The 23,106-nt window shown below is 37.1% G+C and overlaps 2 protein-coding genes across 16 annotated transcripts in view; one reads left to right on the top strand and one right to left on the bottom strand.

The window, feature by feature from the left end:
• LOC108032254 (small conductance calcium-activated potassium channel protein) overlaps positions 1–23,106 on the bottom strand; it is a 72,617-nt gene that overhangs the window by 9,503 nt on the left and 40,008 nt on the right. For 7 of the 14 annotated variants that reach the window (XM_017106122.3, XM_050890615.1, XM_050890614.1 and 4 more), the window contains 6 exons: positions 17,412–17,557; positions 14,887–15,106; positions 14,386–14,487; positions 9,549–9,865; positions 9,187–9,291; positions 1,696–1,831 (listed from right to left, as the gene is read on the bottom strand). In XM_017106122.3, coding sequence (XP_016961611.1) covers positions 1,696–1,831; positions 9,187–9,291; positions 9,549–9,865; positions 14,386–14,487; positions 14,887–15,106; positions 17,412–17,557 — 1,026 coding nt within the window. Of the gene's footprint in view, positions 1–1,695; positions 1,832–4,372; positions 4,509–9,186; positions 9,292–9,548; positions 9,866–14,385; positions 14,488–14,886; positions 15,107–17,411; positions 17,558–23,106 lie in introns of all 14 variants that reach the window. The other 7 variants (XM_017106130.3, XM_044093380.2, XM_017106167.3 and 4 more) reach the window with 3 other exon arrangements.
• LOC127012518 (uncharacterized) overlaps positions 1–23,106 on the top strand; it is a 33,930-nt gene that overhangs the window by 4,097 nt on the left and 6,727 nt on the right. Inside the window, exon 2 of one of the 2 annotated variants that reach the window (XR_007766014.1) lies at positions 15,962–16,150. The exons of the other annotated variant lie outside the window; for it this stretch is intronic. The gene's annotated coding sequence lies outside the window, so the exon portion shown is untranslated. Of the gene's footprint in view, positions 1–15,961; positions 16,151–23,106 lie in introns of those variants that run through there. 2 annotated transcript variants of the gene reach the window in all.

The following is a 23,106-nucleotide window of genomic DNA, read 5'->3' as shown; positions in this document are numbered from 1 at the left end:
AGTAAAAAAAAATAATTTTTATTGCAAATTTTATATTACATTTCTAGTTAAAAAATTATAGAACTCTGCTAGTATTTTTTCACCCCAGATTAACCAACAAATTGTTGAAATTATTTTCCTATAAAAGGGACATATAATATAAATAAATAAAGATAATAGTATGATATCTAACGAAATTTTGCAATACTCTCAACAAGAAAAGAATTTCGCCAAATTGGCTTAAATTGGCGAATGGTCAAAGGCAATTTTCTTAATTGTGACACAATTGCACTCATTTTCTTTGATGTTGTTTTTTTTACTTGATTAGGGGGTGGTTTTAGGGGTTTTTCTCGATTTCGGGGTTGGGTGCCCGGCCATCTGCAATGTCAGTTGGTTATTTTCACTGTTGGTTTATGCATTCAAAATGAAAGTTGCTTTTGTTTATCAGGTTATATAGTCCAGAACTTTTCTTGTTGCTCTCACAATAGATATAGTAATTTTATGGATGTTACAACATGTATATATGTTATGTTTTAGTTTGTTCTATTTTTTTTTCTTTTCTCTGCTTTCTTTTTTTTTTTCTTTTCACTTTGTTATTTCGTTGGCTTCTCGATGGTTGAACGATTAATGGGTGAGTGGGCTGAATGAGTATGGATGACTGGAAGAGTTCCTTCTAATTGGCATTACGATGTTTAGATGGATGGATTCGAATGCAGCAACGTTTTCGGTTAGAATTTAGAGATACGGAGTTGGATGTGGGGTTTAGATTTGGATTAGAGTAATATCAAAAGAGTTAATGGATTCGGGTTCGGCACATGTCTATATGTAATACAACAGTTAGAGGTGTCTGGCAGAGAGTTACATACACACATAAGTACGAAACAATTAGCTAGGGAACAAAGTCGAAACCATAAGGCACAATTCATAGTTTAGTTAGGATTGGAAATATCTATCATAGCTGTATTTATTCGTATATGTATTTTTTTGTATATTTTTACTTAGTACTTAGTTACTTTTTTGGCCACTACGACATGATAAATATCTCAAAAAGTCTAGGAAATAAGCGGATAGTCAGACGACTGGTAGAGGGGGAAATCGAAATATAGTGTTTACTTATATGTAGAGAAAGAGAGAGAGAGAGAGTAGGGAAAGTAAGCCACACAAAAGCAGAACTGGATAAAAAGTGGAGAAAGTTGGAAGTATGGAAAACAAATATTTAATTCGGTTATAAGTACTATTTCCTATGCTTGATCAGCGATTTATTCGTAATTGTTCTCTTGGTTTCTTCACTCGACTGGAAAATGGCTCAATCTGATCTTGGTTTTGGCCTAAAAACATGCGATTATCTCCTCAACTCAAAGGTCTTAAGCTCGTTTTGGTGATTCAACTAGGTTTTTTTTTTGGATATAGTATGTATGTACAGTTTTAACTAGAAATATTACGATTCAGGTGAGTTTAGATTTTAATATATATTTTTTCTTGGTGTTTTTTTTTTATTTTTTGGTTAAAAGTGGCGGCGAGGGGCGGTTGTGGTGGGCGGGTAAACATTCGTATGCAGCTTATGTAATTATTTACACGTGATATTTGTTCTGTTTGAAAGATCTTGATATATTTTCTTTTTCGATAAGTAATTTTTTTCGATTGTTGAACATATAGTAATTCTTGATTGTTATGTTGTGTGCAATTGTTGGTAATATTTTGTTGTTAAAAACTCACCATTATTCCTGTACTGACAGCGATACCACGTCCACAGTACGTATTCGGAACAATATCACCGAAACCAACACTCAAAAATGTTATCGCTATCAGCCACATTGCATTCAAAAGATTCGCATGTTCTTCATCATGAAATCTGTTCCATAAACCAGCACGCGATTTTGATTTCGATTTTTGGTTCGATTCATATATATTTTTGTTCGTTTCGAAACATATTTATATTTTTTTTTTCGGAATTGATTATGGATTATGGATTTAATCAGTTGTAGTTTCAGTTTCAGTTTCAGGGGTCAAATTGAATACACGCGTTTATATATTTTTTCAAAATGAAAGGGAAAGAGAGATAGAGAAAAATATCGTATTGTTGGCTTAATGTTCAAAAAATAAACCATAAGAATCCATTAAACAACTAAATTGGCACAGGTAAACAAAGGTCGAACGTAAAAATCAAACATAAATCGTAACGAAAATAGTAACAGAAACGATAACGATAAACGATCAACGATAAACGATATACAAAGGAAAAGTAAACAATTGTGGAAACGAAAAGTAAAAGTTAGAATGGTCATTTTGCATATAGGAAAACGAGATTAACAACAAATGGACGAGTAAACGGGTGAGCGCACACAATACAGTGGTTCAAAAGAGCTTGATGGGGTTTATATTGGTATTTTGGTTTTATTTTTTTTGGGGGGGGAGGGGATTTTGATTTTTGATTTTCGGATATATTGAAATGTTGACAGTTATGGACGTAACCGTTAATATATATGTATATATGTACAACCATGGGGGTTTCTGTTTTTTTTTTTTAGCCCGTTGTAAGCTTGCTGTACAAAAATGTGAGAGTCGAAAGTATGTACTTATATTTTTTATGTAATCTAGTGATTTGATTTTCTTATAAATGGAGCTTCTAGGGTGCAGAAAACAATTCAATTTCATTTTTCCAAGGCTCACACACACACACAGCGAGCCTCTCACCCACACACACACACACACACGGGCACACACTCACACGGGCACACTCACACCCAGACAGTTAAATGTGCACATTAATAGAATTTGCCGGGGCTGTCAGAAAAGATTTGTTTTGATTTTGTTTCTGTTTTCACCAGGAAGCAAAAACTTTTCTCGTTTTTTCCTCTGCTTCCTCTTTAAAATACGTATCTGTGTGTGTGTGTGTGTGTGTGTGTCGATGATTTTTCTGTTTTAGTTTTTGCTGGCAGAAAAAGAACAGTTACATTGTTATCTGCGCTCTTTAATGCTGCAAAAACACACACACACACACACAAGTAGTGATTATGTATGTACATATATTTAAATACATATAATGTATGCTTACAAACACACACACGCACACAAAGTGGGTGGTAACATATATGTATGTATGTTGTTTTTGGGTGATGATTTACAACAGATTGCCAGTGTGTGTGTGTGTGTGTGGGGGGGGGGGGGGAAGTCATGTGTTCGCTTGTATTAATCGCGGCCTGAGTGAAACAAAAACCAGATAGAGCGAGATGGCCATAGATGTGGAACTATTGCCTGACATTTGCTTTCCGCTTTTTTCGCTTGTTTTCATTGTTGTTTTGGCGACGATCTGGGCAGACAAAACGGAATCTAAAATATGTGCGCTGAAATGTATGCTACGAAAAATGGATATGTGTTTTTTCCTCCTCCTCTTGTTTGTGTGTGGGTGGAGCCTCCATCAAAACGGATTTTGGATATTTGAATTTGAGTTTATATCTGGGTAAGGGCGGTCAGGGGGAGGGGGGGGGGGGATTTTGAGAACGACGACAAGATAGGTCAGGGAATACGCCCGCACACGTACACAGCGAAAAAAGTGTGTGACATTCAAATGTAAAATCAAAAAATTTCTTTAAATTTTTCCCATGTCTAATTTATCATTGATACTGTATAATATTTTGAAGTTTAAATATGAAATTATTTTGTTTTTCATTAGCATATAATTCTTACATTTTCTATCATAACTGACAAATAATATATTTCTGTGTGGAAATATTTCGAGGGAAATGTAAGGAAATCTCGAATCTCTAGAGATATTGTATCTTTCTGTGTAGAGAGAGAGCTGTGTGCGTGCGAGTGTATCGGTTGATTTGGCAGGTACAATTACTATAAAATACTATATATATGTACATTTGTGCGGAGCGGGGGTTTTTGTTTTCTTTTTTTTTCTTTTTTCGGGGGCGCCTCAATGGCGGCTACTTTTCTGGGGGGACCCCCCCAAACTTTATCATCCTTCTCCTTCTCCTTCACCTTCTCCTCTTTATATTCTACTACTTTCTCTTCTGCTTGCGATGGGTCTTGATTTCTCATATTTTTATGCATGAAAGTTTGCTGTTTGCTGTTGTTGTTGCTGTTTTTGTTGATGATGATGTATGTACTTGTTGTTGTTGTAGTTTATTGTTTATCTTATTATAGGATTTCGTTATTGTTTGAATATATAGAAATGTAAATTTTTTTCTGTTCTGTTTTTTATCTTTGCAACTGTTCTGTTCTGTACTGTTCTATAATTGGTATTTATTTTAATTTAGTTTGTTTTTGGTAATTTTAAGGTATTTTCGGTATCATAAATGGAGTTTTTGGGAGTCTTTGTTTTTTTTTTTTGGTATTTTTTGAGGTTTGAGGATTCTTTTCTTTAGGTTTTTGAGGAAATACTTACCACCATGCCGCAGGTGAGGGTGATACCGCGTCCACAGTACGTGTTTGGCACAATGTCGCCGTAGCCGACACACAGAAATGTGATGGCTGTAAGCCACATGGAGTTTAGCAAATTCGCGTGCTCCTCATCGTGGAACCTTTTTTTTTTGCGGATCAAATCGGTTCGGATCGTTTCGGTTTTTGGTTTGGAATTTATCGGCATGCGTTTGGCATTGTGGGAATATATGGGGTACGAATTTCAGTCATTTCGTTTTGATTTTTCATTTATGATACGTTTGTTTTTTGTTTGGTTTTATTGATTTTTGTTTTGCCGTTGTTTTTTATCGTTAGCGGTTTTACGTTTTTTTTTTTGCGGTTTTCAGTATACAAAAATATATATAGAGAATTCGGTATTTCAGATGCGTAGTGCGTATTTCGTATGCGTATTCAAGTTGCGGTTTTTCGGTTGTTTGGTATTTTTCATATATATATTCGATTTCATACATTTTTGTTGGTATATATATTTTTTTTTTGCAATTTGTGGATACAGAAGTAGGGTGAGAAGTGGAGTAAACAAATAAACAGATGTGAAATTATGTGAACATTTTTTGTTAAAATTTGTCTATTTTTTTGTTTTGGTTTTTTGTTCTCCAGAAAAATTAAGAATACAATTTGATAAATTTTTTTCATATTTTTAGAAAATTTCCATGTATTAAAAGAGTACTCATAAATACAACGGAAATCAAACAAATTAATAAAACAATTACAAACGGAAAATTAAAGAAAAATTTGTTAAGGGAAAAGAAAAGAAAAGAAGGAAATTAAACTAAACAGGAAAATAATTTGCTTTATCTTTTACGTTTGTTTTTTTTCTTTTTGGGCAACGAATTAAAAGTCCTCAATAGAATATAAGAGCGAGGTTGTAAGATAGTTTGAAAGATACAGGTAGAGAGATAGGTAGATAGATTTTTGTTGTAAAGAGGGCGGCGGGGGAATATTTTGGAATATACAATGACATGAATAATATTGAATAATTATAGTTTGGGTAGTAGTTTGGCAATTTGATTACAACACTTGCTTCGGCATCGGTTCAAAAACTGCTTTCCTCTCAATAATACTCCTTTTATGCTCTTCCTGCTCCTTCTTCTTCTTCTGCATCTCTTCCTGCCGGGGCATGAAAGTCTAATTGGAAAGGGGAGGTTCTCGGGATTGGGCTTGGGATTTGGGTCTTCGTCTTTCAACTGATAACTCTTGATCTGAACAGCACAGATGCGCACATATGTATATGTACCTATAGCACTTCGCACTCACACAAAACGGCGCACACTTGTGACTACATGCAAATCGACTAAAATGGCCCATCCGACAGTTATGCCCCATAATACCCCGCTGCTCTGCCCGAAGAGGCTCACCACCTGAAGCCCTAGAGATGTGGCCACTAAATGCTGAAGCATGCCTGCCGGCACAGCTCCGTTGGGTGCCGTTTTCCGAAGGGCGAGTGGGTGTGGGTGGCTTGTGTGTGAATGTGGTGGGCTTAAGCAATTTGCAAAGGAAAAATCATAATGAATGCCAAGAGGCTGTACACTGTGAAAACAAAATAGTTTTAGTTATTAAAGAAGTTCCTGATGTTGAATAATTGATGTATTTATATTTTAAAGTACTAACAATATGCTTAAGATGCACGCAAAGCACACACTGACATAAAAAGCAGAATGTGCATGGTCACACTACGCTCCCAAGCTTAGTGTGACCTTGCACTCTGTCTAATATTAAATTCATCCGTCAATTAAAGCTCAAATTGTAATTTAAATATAATTTATATAAAAAATTGACACTAAAATTTGAAAAGGTTTCTAAACGGAAAATTATATTTCATGTTTATACCTGTTTTCTGTGTATGCTTGCGCTTGTCTGTTCGGTGTTTGTAAATACCCTTTTAATGCCGCACAAAATGTTTTCTCCTGCTTTTTCCCCACAATTTTTTCTCACATTCCCCCCGGCCCTAATATCTAACTCACAGAGCTTTGATCCGAGCTGAGCAGAGCATGCATGGTTGGTTAAGATACATTTTCCAGGGATCTCCAACAATACGCACATACACAAACAGACACACATACAGACACAGATAGATAAATGTTTTAAAACAGAAAATATAGTTGGGACCACAGGAGGACCCGACTATAAAAACAGACATTTCGGAACATAAACTTTTTGTTTTTAGAAAATTCAGAACCAAGTCTACCAAATTTCTACGGAAAAAAACATTTAGATACGAATTAATTATGGATTTAGAAACAAAATTCAACATCGTTACGATAAATACATATACGTGGGCTATGTGAGTTTGCGTGTTTGTTCTCTTGATTTCAAATTGAAGGACATACATATTCGTTGTATTTATTTATTTTTTCCATTTATTTCTCACTGAGCTTTTTCATTTGTTTGTTAACCAGTCCACAGTCCATCGCCATGTGCCAAACATAATATAAGGTAATGAAAACGGGGGCGGTTTAAATCAGAAACAAATCGAGCAGAGGATGTTACACGCAAATCAATACGTGTCACTCATCATCTGAGGCGAAAATAAAATGAAAGTCGAGAATATATGTATGGCATATAGTAGTTGAGCAAGTAGAAGAAGAAGAAGAAGAAGGGATGTTAAGTGCATCTGTCTATCTATTACTTTTCTGTCATTTGGCTGTTATTGTCCGGTTTCCGACATGCCTGTGCAGTCGATGCAAATAATACAAAAAGTATGCATGGATGTGGATGGAAAAAACTGCACAGACATGTGAGGATATATTTTGGCTACGGGAACAACGCAACAACAAGGACGACAACAACAACAGCAGCAACAACAACAACTTATGGAGAGGTGTATATGCCTTCGTCACTAGACTGAAACACAGCTGTTGGCCTCAAAAGACTTTTTTAGGATCCCTAGACAAAAATATATGGATGGATATTTGTTTTCGTTTTCGTTTTCTTTTGATTTGTTTTAAGTTAACACTTAGGTTTCAAGTTTATTTTTGGTTACATATATAAGGATGTTTAGATATGATCTACAGCAATGCAGGCGCAGTTCAATCCACAATTTAAAGCTTAATAGTTTAAATAAATATGCGTTGTAAGAATGTTTTCTTATTTTTTTTTTGTTATGTTTCGTTTCCCAAAACTAAACAGCAACAACAACAAGAACGAAAAACATAAGGAACGTCGTAAATCCACAATAAAATTAAATGAAAAATGTAAGAATCACAAGATCAACTGAATTGGATCAATGTGAGAGTGAGAGGGCAGGGGAAATTGAAAAGGACAGAAACAGTTTGCCAAAGGCCAACAGACTGGGATCGGTAGAGAGAAAGAGCGAGAGGAACATATGGTGCGCCAATTCAATTATGAAAGGTGTCATTTAACATTTTTTTTTTTTGGAAAAGCAAGAAGAATTTGCAGAAAAGGAGCGAGATAGGTAAGAGCAAAAGAGCGCGAGAGAGAAAAACAGACATAGCTAGCATACAACGTTCAAACACAAAGATTCAAAGTTTAAAAAAAGTATATAAAAATTTCAAATGGGGTTATACGGGCTTAAGTATAAATATATGCATGTATATACGATTTAAGAGCGACACAGAGAACTAAGATGGCCTTAGACCCTTAGTACTTGTACTTTGCTTAAGATGCATGCAAAGCGCGCAGTGTGACTGCGCTTTTAATTAAAGCATGGTGTGACCATGCTCTTTTTTTTTGTGATCTTGCAGCATCTTGTTTCTCTGTATAGTCACATTCAATTCTTCTTACTGCACTCTCCAATTCTACGTGGTATCTTTTTTGTTTCTTGATTTTCAACTGTATAGGTGTGTGTGTGTGTTTTTGCTTTGTTGTTGTTGCCCCCTTCCCCTCGATAAGTGCAGGACTTGCATCAACTTTCATCGAGTATATCGATAAGTTGTCAGTTGTCAGAAAAGGGAAAAAGTACAGGCAAGATAAATGTAAAAAAGCAATCAGCAATCGGGGTTCTTTCGGGGAGGATGGAGGGGAGGTGGTAAAAAACAAGCGAATCCGAATGCCAAATGTAAATAAATTGAAACACATGCAAGCATTATCCATTATCCAATCGTTCGCTACGTGACAGTGACAATTGCATTTCGATTGTTACAGATTCGCATTCGAACTCGTTACAGTTTCGGTATTTCGTCGGGGATTTCGTTTTCATTTGTGTATGTGGATAAAATGCAAGCTACATGTAAATTCTTTAGCACGTATGAATAAGCAACAATGCACATTCGCTTTTACTTTTTTGTATCGTGTATGTTGTAAGCTGTGGCTGTGCTCAAATCCCCCTTTGCCCCTTTTATCCGTACTTTGAAATATGTATTCAACAATTTTAAGATATGTTTTTTACAGGAGAGTACAAAAAAAAGCAAATACAACTTGTGACGAAGATGTTTTAATTTTTTAGCTTGTAGTTTTTTTCGAGTTTCTTGGAGAAGACATTACGTAATGCTTGGCACATACATTTATGTACATACATACATTGATATTAAATACATAGTTATGTCAAAGTATTAGTGGCAAACACATTGAATCAGAACGGTTAAACGGAAATGGCGTTCAGAGTAAAACTTAAGAAAAGTACGGATAACGCAAAACGGAGTACGGAATAAGGAAAACGGAAAAGCGAAAAACTAAGGAAACCAATCAACCATTGAGACCAAAATAAAACGAAAGCATAATAACAATCAAAATCAAACGAAAATCAAAATCAAAAAGTAAAATTAAATTCTCAACAAGTAGAAATTTCATATCATAAATTTAATAATTGAATATGGCCATTACCTTTCGCACTGACGCAGCGTCCAGGATGCGATGATCCACAGCGAGACCATGAAAACCAATAGAACCGTTCCCGGGCATATTGTCATTAGAGTTTTTAAAACGAATCTAGAAGGAATTTTCATACAACGGATTAGTGAGAATATTATAAAGGAAAAATGTAAAAAAGTTGGTAATGTGTCCAAAAGTATGCAATAGAAATGAATTCAAACGGCATTCATATTTTTATTGCATACTTTAAGACATCTTTAAGAGATTTTAAGAGTTTTCTGGCTGTCACCTATAATTTACATGTTTAACTTAAATTTAATATTATAATTAACGTACGCTTTTTATTAATAATTGTTTTAGATTTTCTAGCTCACCTTGTGTTAAAATTAATTCTATTGAGAGCGCCAATGCTCCGTGATGATGCGTCTGTGAATAGCTTTGAATGCAGCAGCATTACGCGGCAGATTAAATATAATCGAAGGAACATAGGTAATGATAAAGCTACGTCATATGGCACCATTTCGGTGCCAATTGTTTTATTCTTATTGGCCAATTTCGTCGTCCACTGGAAATAGTATTCGCCAGGAATTGGATGTATAGCGCATATAAAAAGTTCTAACCCTATTTGACTAATTCGTTGCCATGTCATTGCGATCCTCCAATCGTCGGCGCAGTTATCTATCATGAATAACTGTATTTTTTTTCGATTTCAATTTCATTTTCGATTTCGATTGGGATTGGGATTATAATCGCATATAGATATAGATACATGGGTAAACGATTGTTTAGTTCGTTGGTGTGTGCCGAAAAAGAAAAATAAAAAACGAAAAGGGAAGAAAAAGGAGAACCAGAATATAATTTATTAATTATAATTGGAAATTTATTGATTGGATTTTGGTTTTTTTGCGACTAAACAAAAATGAATTACACTCAAATATACGAGCATGAATTATTTGACAAGTACAACGTCAATGGGGTGTATGTGTGGGTGTTTTGGGTGTGGGTGTACGGGTGTGCGGGTGTTCGAGTGTGTGGGCCTACGTGTGTGTTAATGGTTTCTGTTTCAGTGGTGGAAGCAATTCCCGAGTCAAGTTCAAGTATCGTAGGCTATGAAATCTCCTCTGAAATTCATTTCGTGTCTTATGTTTTATTTCTTCTTTTTTTCTTAGTATAGGTAATAGGTATAGGTATAGGTGTGTGGGTGTTGTGCTTGTGTGTGTGTGCTCTGGTGCATGTGTGAGTGCAAGTACTTACTAGAAAGCAGCGTGCGTGTTCTCGTGTAATTAGCACATTTCACTCGATTTCGTTCTTGTTTTCTTGGTTGCTGTTTTACCTTTATCCTTTTGCTTTACTTTCTCGTTATCAAATCAATTTCTCTAAAGTTCAAAATCACCCCATACTCGATTTAATCGGGGGCAATCGGAAGACCCGTAAACCTAAACTGCAATAATCTAAAGTTTGCAGTGCAATTAGGCCATATATACAAACATCTATCAACATCACAACATCTAGGCGGAGATGAAATGGCGAAATATCGAAGTTATCGTTTTAGAAATATTATCGACAGGTTTTGAGGGGAAATCGATAGACATTGATATTTCCCCATCTCAAATGCAAAGGCTATTCGCACAAGAAGCTTAATGAAGTGGATTCCCCCCTTCTTTTTTTGCTGGGGAAAGGCATGGTCTTCTGATTTGTGTGTCTTTCGTTTTTTAATTGCATATGAGCCATTCGCAAGTTAAGCCGACTGATTAATTGATTATCGATTAACGACAAGGTCCGGTTGCAAGGTCTTTCCTATCTCACATTCACAAAGTCCTGTGTTCTCTCTTTGGTTTGGCCAACTTTCGATGTTTTTGCCTCTAATTTTGGTGATAGATGGGTTTGATGTTTGATAGTACATATATCGATTAATATATATATAAAGATATACATATCTATATATATTCAGTATCGACTTAGCAATGGGAATGCTCATATGTATGCGGGTATGCTTGTATGTATGTTGTGCACATGTACATCTATGTTATATAAGTGCAAGCCGATTGGAAAATGTTTCTCAAATGAATTACAGAGTATCGGAATTTTAAATATGTTTAAAACTTTGAGGTTAAATCAGATTTTGAAATGACTAAGCAAAGGGGCTTCAACGTTTTTTATATTTATATTCGATCCAAGACCAAAGAAAAACCATTCTCAAACAACTAAATTTGTTTATCTGGAATTTATATTAAATAAAAAAATTATATTACAACTTTGGAATCAATATTGAAATTTCAGAACATTTTTTTGTGTCTTCAAAAGTTTAAAAATATATATCTCAGAAACCTTATACCTTAGGTTAACAAGAACTTTTCTTCTTTATTCTTTCAAGTAACCACCTTAATCTTAAACATTTCCACAATCGATTCGCACATGGCCAGTGTTTACTGTATGCTGTACTGTACTGCAAGACAAGGTGAGATTGCGGTTGGGTGGTTCGGGTTGTTTCTGGGTGCAAAGCTAAGCCACAATTTTCGCTATGTAACAGCCAAGCGGTTGCCTTTGATCTTGGATGGCATGTGACAGTATTATTTTGCAGTTTTTAGTTTAGATTTCAGAAAAAACAAAAAAAAAGGATTGACTATATACACTAGGCACGATATAGGTACAGACGCGGGTTCAACTAAACATCGACTTGAAGTTTGCTTGATGGCTGCTTTTTGGCTTCAGTATGCATTTTGGGGTATATGTACATATGTACGTATACCCAGTCTAAGTACGATCTATGGTTTATCTACTCTAGGCATGTTTTGTTGGTTCGGTTTTTGGTTTTCAGTATTTAGTTTTTGGTTTCTGTTTTGGTTTTTGATTTGAGTTGGTTTTGGTATTGGTATTGGTTGCTTCCGTATATGGTACATAACACTATGCATGGTTTTGACTTGGATTTACTCACAAATATTGAAGTATGTATGGTAGATATTATAATAAGTATTACTTACTGAATTCTGCAAAGCATAATGGAAGGTAATTACATATTAAAATTTTACTCTTAAACATCAACATTAATTTAGGGGTATAAACATTTATTCGGAGTTATTATTATTATAGTAGAGAGAGAACAAATTGTGTGAAGAGATTTCGAATTATGAGATTTTTGGGGGAAGGTTTATTGTAGATATATATAAATATATAGAAAGTATATCAGCTGACTGACTGGTTTGATTGATTGACTGGTTGATTGACGACTGGTTTGGTTGATTGATTGACTGACAGACGACTGATCAATGACCTGACTTGATTGAATCATGGACATGGAAATGGTTGAATGCAGTTGTGAGAGTTTTTAGGGTATAGGGTTCATGTTTTTTCGTTTTTGCTTTAGCTTTTTCGATTGCGATTGCGATAACGAGGCTGATCAGCTGACAATCGATAGCAATTTCGAGTTATCGATATGGAGACTTCAATAACCAATCCAAATTCGATCACTGAACACAGGACTTTGTCCCTACAAACATCAGTATTTCAGTTTCATTCGATGAAGCTAACGAAAGTTCAGGGTTTTCGAGTATCTTCCACTTCTCTTCGGTTTTATTCGAGTATATTGCTAATAGATAATATTGTTATCAATCATGTTGTTGTATATAATAATGTATTGTTCATGTTTTTAGATAGAATCAATAGAATTACGAACTAGGCAATAGATGCTCCCATGCTCTCTACGTACTGCTAAGTTCCAAACGAAATGATCCCCAACCGTTCTCTTTCTCTAATCGGTTGGGGTTTGTTTTCTAGTTATATTTACGTATCTATATATATTTAACTCATGCCAACGATAATTTGTATTTACGTATCTATATATATTTAACTCATGCCAACGATAATTTTTAACATATGTCTTAACTAAATTTACTGGTTATTTGTGGTTAGTTTTTTTCAAGGTAAACGAAACGAGAAAATTAAGACGAAACCAATAATTGAAGAAGAGGAAGTAGAAGTGGAAATTGTATAGATTATATATAAATATATATATATATATATATATATATATGGATCATATATATCAAAATGTTGAGCAAATGAAACAAATTATAGTGCTGTACATGCAACTGGTATTTGAAGCGCATATTGGAGGTAAACGAGTACGAAAACGATTTTGGTATGGAATGCAAAGAATTGTCATTAAGTTCCGGCCTATATCATGTTTAGCGGATCTGCGTTAAATGGAAATGAAACGAAATAAAATGAAAGTGCCAAAATCAGGGTTGATTACGGTCAACTGATCGATAAATCGATCATTTCACCACAGAGGATGTAATCTTTTTCAAAGGTTGCGTTGGCAAAAGGTTGTTTTACAATCTTTTCGTAAAATGTGGTATTTTTTTTATTGAAAATTAATAACACAATGGGTAAGCTTAATTTGGGAAATTCGGCTTATATGGTTGTTTAAATATACTTTAAAAGCGAGGATTTTGAATTGAAAAACAACTGTGGTGAACAGAGTGAGTGTGGTCAAGGTGAGTTGGGTGAATGAGAATGGTTAGCTTTATGTACAGTGTTTCAGCTTTCAAAACTTTTTCTTTTTCTTCCGTTTTAGATTCTTTGAGGTGGAATGAAACTCTCTTCTTTTTTGTTTTTGTCTTTTGTAGGGGGACTTTATGAAAGATGTCCAGAGAAATGGTGGAATGCAGCGGGGTAAAGAGGGAAACCTGGGAGGGTGGGTTGTGGAATGAACGAATGGGGCAACGGAACCGGAACCGGAAACGGTCTGTCACTTTCTCGCACTCACACTAACTTTCACGGCACATGCACTCTCTAACGCGCTCTTCCATACTCTTGCTCACGCTCCCAATATGCGAGAAAACACATGGAAAGTAAAAGAAAAACAATGGAAAGTAAATCGAAATCATAACCGGATACAAGAAAACGTTTTTCAACAGCAAACAAACAAACTAACTTACTAACAAACATACAAACAAACCGAGATGGCGATGATGACAGGTGGACAGGAGGGGTTTTCTGGGATTTCGAGGGGTTAGCATGGCCATAGAGGGCGGGGGTTTTACTTTTTTCGTTTTTGTTTCGGTTGGGGAAGGGGATTTCTGGGGAGACTATCGGTTATATGGTGACAGTGAGCGAGAGTGACGACGGCAACGTTAAACAGTTAACGATGACGACCATCAGCAAGAACATCAATAACATCTGGAAGAGAAGAATACAATTTGCACTCACTCTCACCTGCACTTCCAAAGCATGGTAAGCTACTATAAGTCCTAAAAGAATCACAGTCGAAACAGATATTAAGGTTTTTAACGCTGTCGAGTAGAACGATGCCTGCAAAATAGGAAAAAAGTGATGGTAGAGGGATTAGTTAGAAAGGTCTTATAAGATTTGATCTGAGTTTAGTTAGGCTTTCGAAATAGTTAAAAAATGATATTTTTAAGTAACACTGCTCTCTATTTTAAAATTCTTTCAAACCGGAAAAGAGAGAAAAGATCGAGATGGCTAGATATAAAATTGCCCTGGATAAGAGCGAGACAGTAAGATTTAAAGCTCTCCAAAACGAAAAAAAGAGAGCAAATAGCAAGATGGCGAACGTATCAAAGTGATACGCCTTAGAGATGACACTGAATTACATAAAAGTGATCATCATTTATTATTAACTTTTTTCACTGTTTTTATTTTTAAATATACTTGTATTAAGCTCTAAGACTGGACGCATGACTTTCTTACCTTTGTGTAGACACCGGCACTGCTCAGCTCGTTTTCGATTACCATCACGATGATCCCGAACATGCCCATGACCAGGGCGTAATCGCTGATCCGTTTGCGCTTCTCGAAGAGGGCTTTCCTCTTTCCCAGGCGATAGCCCACATTGGGTTTGTGTTTGGCCGAGTTTGTTGATGGCTTCCTGGACGTATTGCCGCCAGTAAGAGCACGTTCTTCCATATACCTGCGGGGTTATTAGAGTTCAATCAGATTGACCATGGGTTCGGCCGAGCCCACACTCACTACCACACTCCCCAAGCCACACACTCCACACTCGCCATCCATTTTGTTGTGCTACATTTTCCACTACCAATAAATCGATTGTTGGCTACTTTAATTAACGGATGTGTCGGGGATGTAATTATAGTATCAACACATTTTCACTCTAGATAGCTATGGGCCTCTGGTTGGTATTAACAAATTGATGGTTCACTACTTTAATAACAAGGCTATTCTATGATAAATCCTTAATATTTTTAGTGATTTATGTCTTTGTTCTAATCTCGGAATTCATTTAGTTATTTAATCTGGTGTCAGCGCTTTGATTGCAGTTCCATTCATTTTAGCCTCCTCGATTCTTTGACCTTTCAATTCTATTTTTTGTAGCTATTCAACCTTTTCATTAATTGCATGTTTTTTTGCGGTCCAAGTATCTAAGTATGCACTAAGCTCTTTTAATTCCCTGCCATGAACGATTCTATTTATGGATTGAAATCTAAAGCTACTTGTGATGCGACTATTTATTTATAGGCTTCTAATGAGCTTAACTAATGTGGGTTTTTCTCTAATTGGGATGGGCTGTACTTTTCATAGAGGCTTAGCAAGAGGATATGCATTTTGTAAACTGATTTAGATGGGTTGATTGAGCAGGTCCTAAGATAAAGGCTTTCCCTGCAATCGCTGATCTAATCTATTTTGTTAATTGAATTTTTCTTTCCATTTTGTTTGCCTTTAATTCAAACACCCATGGCTTAGTGCTGAACAAATACAAAGGAATTAATCGTTAGCTCCTGATCCACTTTGCTACCAATTTTCACAGGTTCTCAACCCCCTGAGGGCCTTCGCACAGATCGCTGATTAATGCTTAAGTGGCTGGAGGTCTGTCGGGATGCCTCCGAGGTGGGGTCACTGGGGGTTAAGTCAACCCAACTCAACGGGACTCAAGCTCGAGCGAATCCAACTCAGCTCCGCTCAACTCTAGTCGGCACCTTAATAAATCTTACAGCCTGAATGACAGATTTGTGTGTTTTCGCTTTGCTCCGGCTTTCCCAAATGTGTCATATCAATTTGTATCTTATAGATACACAGGCACCGGGGACGAGGCAGGAAGGGGGGAGGCGTCAATGGAGAATTTGTGGGGACCAAGCCCCTGCTCTTTGGTCGAGCCAAAGATGGCCAATAAAAATTTTGCTGACAAATGAAAACATATACACACACAGCTGGCTGTCCTCGTTTCCGATGCCCATGTCCATGCCCATAGCCACAGTCACAATCGTAGTCGTAGTCATAGTCATAGTCATAGTCATAGCCATATATCCAGGCCCCCTGTCTTTTTGCTGCCCCCTCTATAAACTGCTGAACTGTGCCAAATTGCCAACGTGATTGCAGGAAAATATCTTGCCATCCGCGACATTCATAGAGATTTATGTGGACACCAGAGCAGCAGAGGACCAGAGAACCAGAAGACCAAAAGAACAGTACACAAGGACTCAGGCCAACCCCAAGACCAATCCATTCGTGAGCTGAATTCACTTTAGAGTGCTCAAATTGAATCCGGGGCCGGGCTCTCGAGCGCTCCCCAATGAATATTAACCCGGACATTTGGCCCATTTTCAGTTGTCGCCCTCGCAATATCATCATCATCGGCCCGGGGTCACTTGTCCTGACATTGACAGCTAATTACTGTCCCCGGGTCATCCATCAGTCAATGATTTGCTCACAGTTACGGTTATCACTTCCCCCAGTGGCACTGCACCTTCATTAAGTCTTACACCTAGCGAAAGTATGGGTTTTAATTAACTTCAGCACTTGGAGATATCATTTTTAGGTGTCTAAAAGTATGCAACATTATATTTTAAATTCGGAAGGGCAATGATTTAATTGACTGCATTTATTTACTGCATACTTTTAGGCACCTAACATGACATGAATAATTTGCTTGGCATCTCCTATATCGTAATCTTATATGTTAAATCAAACTCTTTGGTTTAGCATTATTGACCTCTGCGTTTATAAAAAAGGTTATGGTATCTATATACACACTGTTTATATTTCTATAGGAATTTATGGGTAATATCTTCAAGATCGGAGTTCAAAACTTAATGGTTTTTTACATCGATTTTCTTTGGGTGTGGGAACAACAAATCAGTTTGGCTACGAACTCTAGATGGAGGAGTCTATCGACTGGGCGTGGGAGGTTGAAAGGTTCATGAATGCACGCTGCTGATATATACATACACTACTGTCGGTTCGGATCGGGCTATACATACATTTCATACCTAGGGTAGTCTGAGTGGATACCCACTAGTGCCTCGGCCGCTTCTTCGTTGCATCCAGATGAGATCTGTTCCCGGTTCGCAATGGAAGGTGTTTTCATCGAGCCAGGAATTGAGAGTGTCGACGCCGGTTTGCGGAGCTAGAATTTATGTATTTGCAAAACCATTATCAAGATTGATTTCCAGCAAAGTAATCGAATAGTGTTTGTGTCTGGTTCTGTGCGGGGGTGCTTAAGCAACTAGCATTGGGTGAAAATCTATATAAGTTAAATTGTAGCTATATACTTTACCATTTCATGTACTCAGTACTTCCTAATAGATGGCTTTCTTTATGGGTTTCATTTTAAAAAATGGTTTATGGTATTCATTTCATCCTCATTGGAATAACAAATTTCACTTATGAATATCTGCAATACGAGTTCCCCTTACAACCCACAGCCGACGTAGACTCATCTGCCTGCCAACCGTACTTTATCCGCCGGAATGACGACATCATCATATGCCACATGCCCATCCCTATCCCCATCCGCACTTCCTTTGCCTAGTTTCCATCTTGATTCTGGATTCGGTGTAAATCCAATTATTTTCGTCTAACCAGAAATAGACGGGAAAAAAGCCGAATCGAGATGAAAACCGGAATTGAAAGGGCGGGCGGTGAATAAAAAGAAACCCACTTGCTTTCTGCTCCATCTTTATCTGGCTAAAAGATAGAGTTTTGCGTGAAAACAAAAAGCCAAGGAGCTCCTCTTCATGTCTCCCTTTTATACACATTTATATATATCCCTCTAATGGCCGAGAAAAGTGAAAAGGAAAAAGCGGCGTGTGTGTACAATTTGGTCTTCATATTTAAATGAAAACTAAAAGATAAGTAATCTGCTTTCCTACTTGTCCTCCAATATGGGTGCGGTTTTGCATAAGCAGCGAGGGCGGCAAAGAGCGAGAGAGAGAAAGTGGAAAGAAAGTAGTAAAAGTCGTAAACTAGACACACTCACACACACCCGCACTGGCACAGAGAGAAAGCGAGAGAGGGACCCACAGGACCGCCTAAAATTCAGCTTGGAAATAAAATTCCTTCCTTCCTCTAGCTGCTCTTGTTTTTTTTTTGCCTGAATTTAAGCTTCCTTTGCCTGCTTCCTACTGCTCACTCAGTTGCTAAATCCAAATATTTGTTTATAAAGAACAGCTCAGTCCCCACCCCCCGTTTCAGGCTCCATTCAAAAAAAGGCACCTTCTCTGTGGGAAAAAAGACTACGTGACTGGGCGACAAGGCTCGAGCTTAACTTGTACTTCACTAACGGGATCTTGTGAGAAATAGGATAGAAAAAAGAAAGCATGGCAAAGCTCAGGAGGGGGCAGAGGGGCTTGCGGGTCCAAGAAAAGCAAGCAAGTAGAGTGGTAAGTACATAACATTATTTTTAATTTCACTCTCTGCAAATGTTTCAATTTTCACTTGGAGTTGGATTGGGTTGCAGCCTGCTTTCGATTATTTCTCATTTAAGTTGTGCCAAAAGTGCACTGAAAAAATAGTAACATACACACGATAAGAGAGTACTTAGAACATTTTCGATTCAAAACATTTTCAATTATAATAAGAAACAAAGGGTGCAGTGTGACCAGGCGTACTGGCAACAATAAGCTTGGCTAACAAGGTCACACCTTGAAAGTCGGTGTGACCATGCCACTGGTTTTATGTCGTTTTAATTACATGTTTATATTATTATTTTTTATAATACTGCGAAATCTTTCTCCTTGTGTGCTTTTTCCTCCACTAGACCAAACACATTTCTATTTGTCTATTTGCAAGTGCAGAATGCTGTCGCTTTGAATGGGTAAAGCCATAATCAGTTTTTGGCTTTCGCAGTTTGTCAGCTGCTGGGTGAAAGCCAGCCACTCCCCTGTAATGAAAGCTGCCTGCTTTTGCTTTCTCTCTCCCTCTGCCCGCCAGTCTGTGTGTGTGTGTGTTTTGCCCCCGACCAGCGTATATGTGTGTGAATTGGTTTATGCTAAGTAGATTTGCTTGAATGTGGCTCCCGCTCCTCGTGCCGTTGTGTTACTTGTGTCACTGTTTAAGCCAGCTGAAAGGAGATGAGTCAAAGTTGTCCGACTTGACTGGGATTTCCTGGGGTTGAGGTCTCTGTCTGCTCGGCAGCTGGGCTCGGCTCTATACAAACAGGGGGCGATCATGTGGATAATTTGACAGATTCGGGGGCGTGGACGAGCTGCCCTTTGCCCCTCGAGTAGTGCTATCATAATTGAGTGGAACGACAAATCGGAGTGCAAGTGTTTTGTTTTCGTTTCGATTGATGTACAAATAAAGAGCGGCTAATGAAGTGATATAAATTTAATCAATATCTAGATTTAGCTGAGGGCTTACCTATTTTATTTAGATCACAAAAACTATAGCCTACTTTTAGTGTTATAGGATTTAGCAACACTTTAATGTATATATTTTCTTTAATTTTCATTAGCTTTAGAGCATTATTTTGATCTTAGAAACCAGATTATTATAAAGCGTAGTCGAAATGTAAGCCAAAGCCGAGTGTCACTTGAAGTGGCCAAAATCTCTTCAAGGACATTTGCCCATTGAAGTCAGTGAACACGACTTAAAACACGATTCCCAGCCCTGCCTTTACAATCAGCATTTCGTACGGCATTCCCAACCGAAATCAGGGAAAGACAAATGGAGGAGGAGAAAACCTGGGGGGTTCCGAAGGGGAAATGGAGACACTGAGTATCCGAATGTCGTTGCCACAATTGTTTGTTATCGTTTGTTTGTTGCGTGTTGGACGAACAGGCGCCCAGCCGGCCACCCCACACAACCCCACCCAACCCACTTAGCACCCGAAAACCTCCCGCCCCCAAAAAAAAAACCCCCCGCACACACGCACAATTTCGGGACACACGCAACGAGGGGGTGGCAAAGGGCGTAAGGAGGTTTTTCGAGGGGGAGGGACACACACGAGACCAACGTCAACATCAACATCAACGCCTACTTGTCAGCAAAGGGTGTGGATTTTCGGGGGTGGCCAGTTGAGGTCCTGCTTTGCTCCCACACACGGATACACACACATACGTATGTAAAGGGAAAAATCTATTTTTCGGCAGATGCGTGTGTTTGTTCCTTCTTTTTTTTTCTTTTGGTTTTCCCGCTGCCATGTGCTCATGAAAGGCCCCCGAAAAAAGAAATGTATAAAAACAAAACAAATTGCGCATATTCTAGGACATCTAATGTCAATGATGTTAATTGGATTTCTTAATTAAGTTGAAAAGCGAAATGGAAAGCGGAAAACCCCAATAATAAAAGCGCGTCGGTGAAGAAAACTCTGAAGCAGATTAAATAAATGCCTGAGAAGAAAGTCGTTTAAGTTGAAAATGTAGCAAGTTTTAGCTTTTTCCAGGGGGCCCTTCAATTCAAACGCAACCGCATTAATTCGATGGAAATTTCGATGGAAAACGGCAAGCCATTGAAGAGTAAAATAGCGGAGAAATTCTATTTACACGGAATTTTAAATGCGGCACGTTATGAATAGGATAACTTAGAAAAACGAAAATGCTGATGATGGCATTTCAACAATAGCGAACGAAAAATCGTATTATACGCCATTCCACTTGTCGTGGAATTCAATTAAATTCCTGGCAAATGGGGAAAGTCCATGTGTGTGTTTAACTAAGCATAATCAAATTGGAAAATCCATAGAATCGCACTGAAAGGCCACTAAATAAAATTAGCCTAGGGGCCAATCAACATGAGGTTAATGCAATTCAAATGACCGAAATGGCAGAAGGTTGGCTTTTTCGTTAAATAATGCCAATAGTATTTATTTGCCTTACAGATTTAAACAAATGGAAATTTAAATTGAGCAAAAAAAAAGGCCATGAATCTCATATACTGTATCTATTTTTATACTTTAAGTGGGGAAAAACAAACTGGGCAATCTTATAATAAATGCACTTTCAATTCTTTATGAAATGATTATGAAATTAAATCCAAAATCTACAAAAAAAATCTATTTTTATAATTTAATTACTGATAACGAATAAACAAACTAGGTTCTCTTATATTCCTGATAAATAAAATAAATCAAAAACTAAATGTAATCAAAAAAAGTTACTGAATCCCAAATTCTGAGTCTATTTTTACACTTTAAGTGGGGGAAAAACAGTCTAGGCAATCTTATATTCCTGATAAATTGACATTCAAGTCTTTGCGAACTAACTTTGATAACAGTGGAATTAACGGGTTGCAAAGTTTATTGCGAAAGTGCAATTTTGTTGGGTAATTTTCCGTCTTTTGCGGCAAACTTTTGTTTTCGAAGTACTTGAGTAAGTAATTTGGGGTCCAACCCCAAGCCCATGTACTCGTATAGCACACCCCCTAGTTTTATCTGTTTTTTTTCCATTGCTGTAGTTTTTTCCAGTTTTTTGTTGCCTTGGTCGATCACGCACGGAAAGGAGATGTTGGCAATGGCATTTAGCCGATGCCACGCCCCGAAATTATTTCTCACCTGCGTTCTCACCTCTAACCAAATTAACATACTCATTGCCGACACACAGTTTATGAGCTTCGCATGGACACGCATACTTTGCCAGCTAACAGGGCTAACACACACACACACATGGCAAAGGAAATTGGTGGAAATTATCGAGTTTCCTATACAAAACGCGGCCAGCACGCAAAAAGTAAAGTGAAAGTGGCAAAGGGAGAGGAAACTAGGAGAGAAAGTACGAAATAAGCGACGAAATTGGTTCAACCGCAGGCCTAGAAAATCCAGGGTGAAGAGGTCCTGAATTTTCGCAGCTAACGATTACGATTAGGCCCACAGCCTCATGAGCATGTGTGTGTGTGTGTGTGTGTGTGTGTGTGTATTTCTGGGGTTTCCCCCGCACTTTTCGGCTTGCCTTGGTTTCCGTTTCCGCTTTCACCCCCAGAAACGGGCTCACTCACTCGTTGTTGCCTAATAAATTTAGCGTAATTCACATTACATTAAGGTTACGTTTTCTTTTCTCCACCGGCAAATCCAAACACCGCCCCCATTGGCAGCCCCACAATCTCTGCCGGCCGGAGTGCAGGAAATATATAATGAAGTGTTCGCTTTGTTGGAGCTTAATTAGGCGGATAAGTAATATTTTCGCCCTGCCTTTCAGCGCACTCTTAAGATTTTTTCCAGCACGGGGAAAAAATTAGTACTTAAAAGGGAGTTTTTAATATATCATAGTTAAAAATTCATCATATAACATGTGTGAATTTCAAAAACAATTTTTAACAATTGGGAAAATATTGATATTCTTACACACCCTTAAATATGCTATTTTTTCAGCGGTTGGTTTTTAAAAACATTTTTAACTATAATATGGGAATCCACCATCCAATTTTTACAATTAAAAAATGCTTAAATTATGCTGCCAATTTAATATTAATATTATTCATAATGTTTTATTTTTAATTTTTTTGTTGATATATTGATACATTATATATTATGTTTTTTTTAATAATATACTACATTACTTGATTAGTAAAAAAATTTGCTATGCTTATAGATAAAGCTTTAATTTAATATTTTTTTTATTGCTTAACATTTTTTTGGTTTTAAAAATATATATAAGATTTAGCGTTCTTTAAAAATTTTTTTATTTTTTCTGAAGTGTTAAAAATTTTTTAAAATCATCAACACTATTTTGCCATATTTTT

Source organism: Drosophila biarmipes, chromosome X, assembly GCF_025231255.1.
Source record: "Drosophila biarmipes strain raj3 chromosome X, RU_DBia_V1.1, whole genome shotgun sequence".
Taxonomy (NCBI): Eukaryota; Metazoa; Arthropoda; class Insecta; order Diptera; family Drosophilidae; genus Drosophila; species Drosophila biarmipes.
The sequence above is the reverse complement of the archived record's forward strand: the minus strand, read 5'-3'. Positions and strand labels throughout refer to the sequence as shown.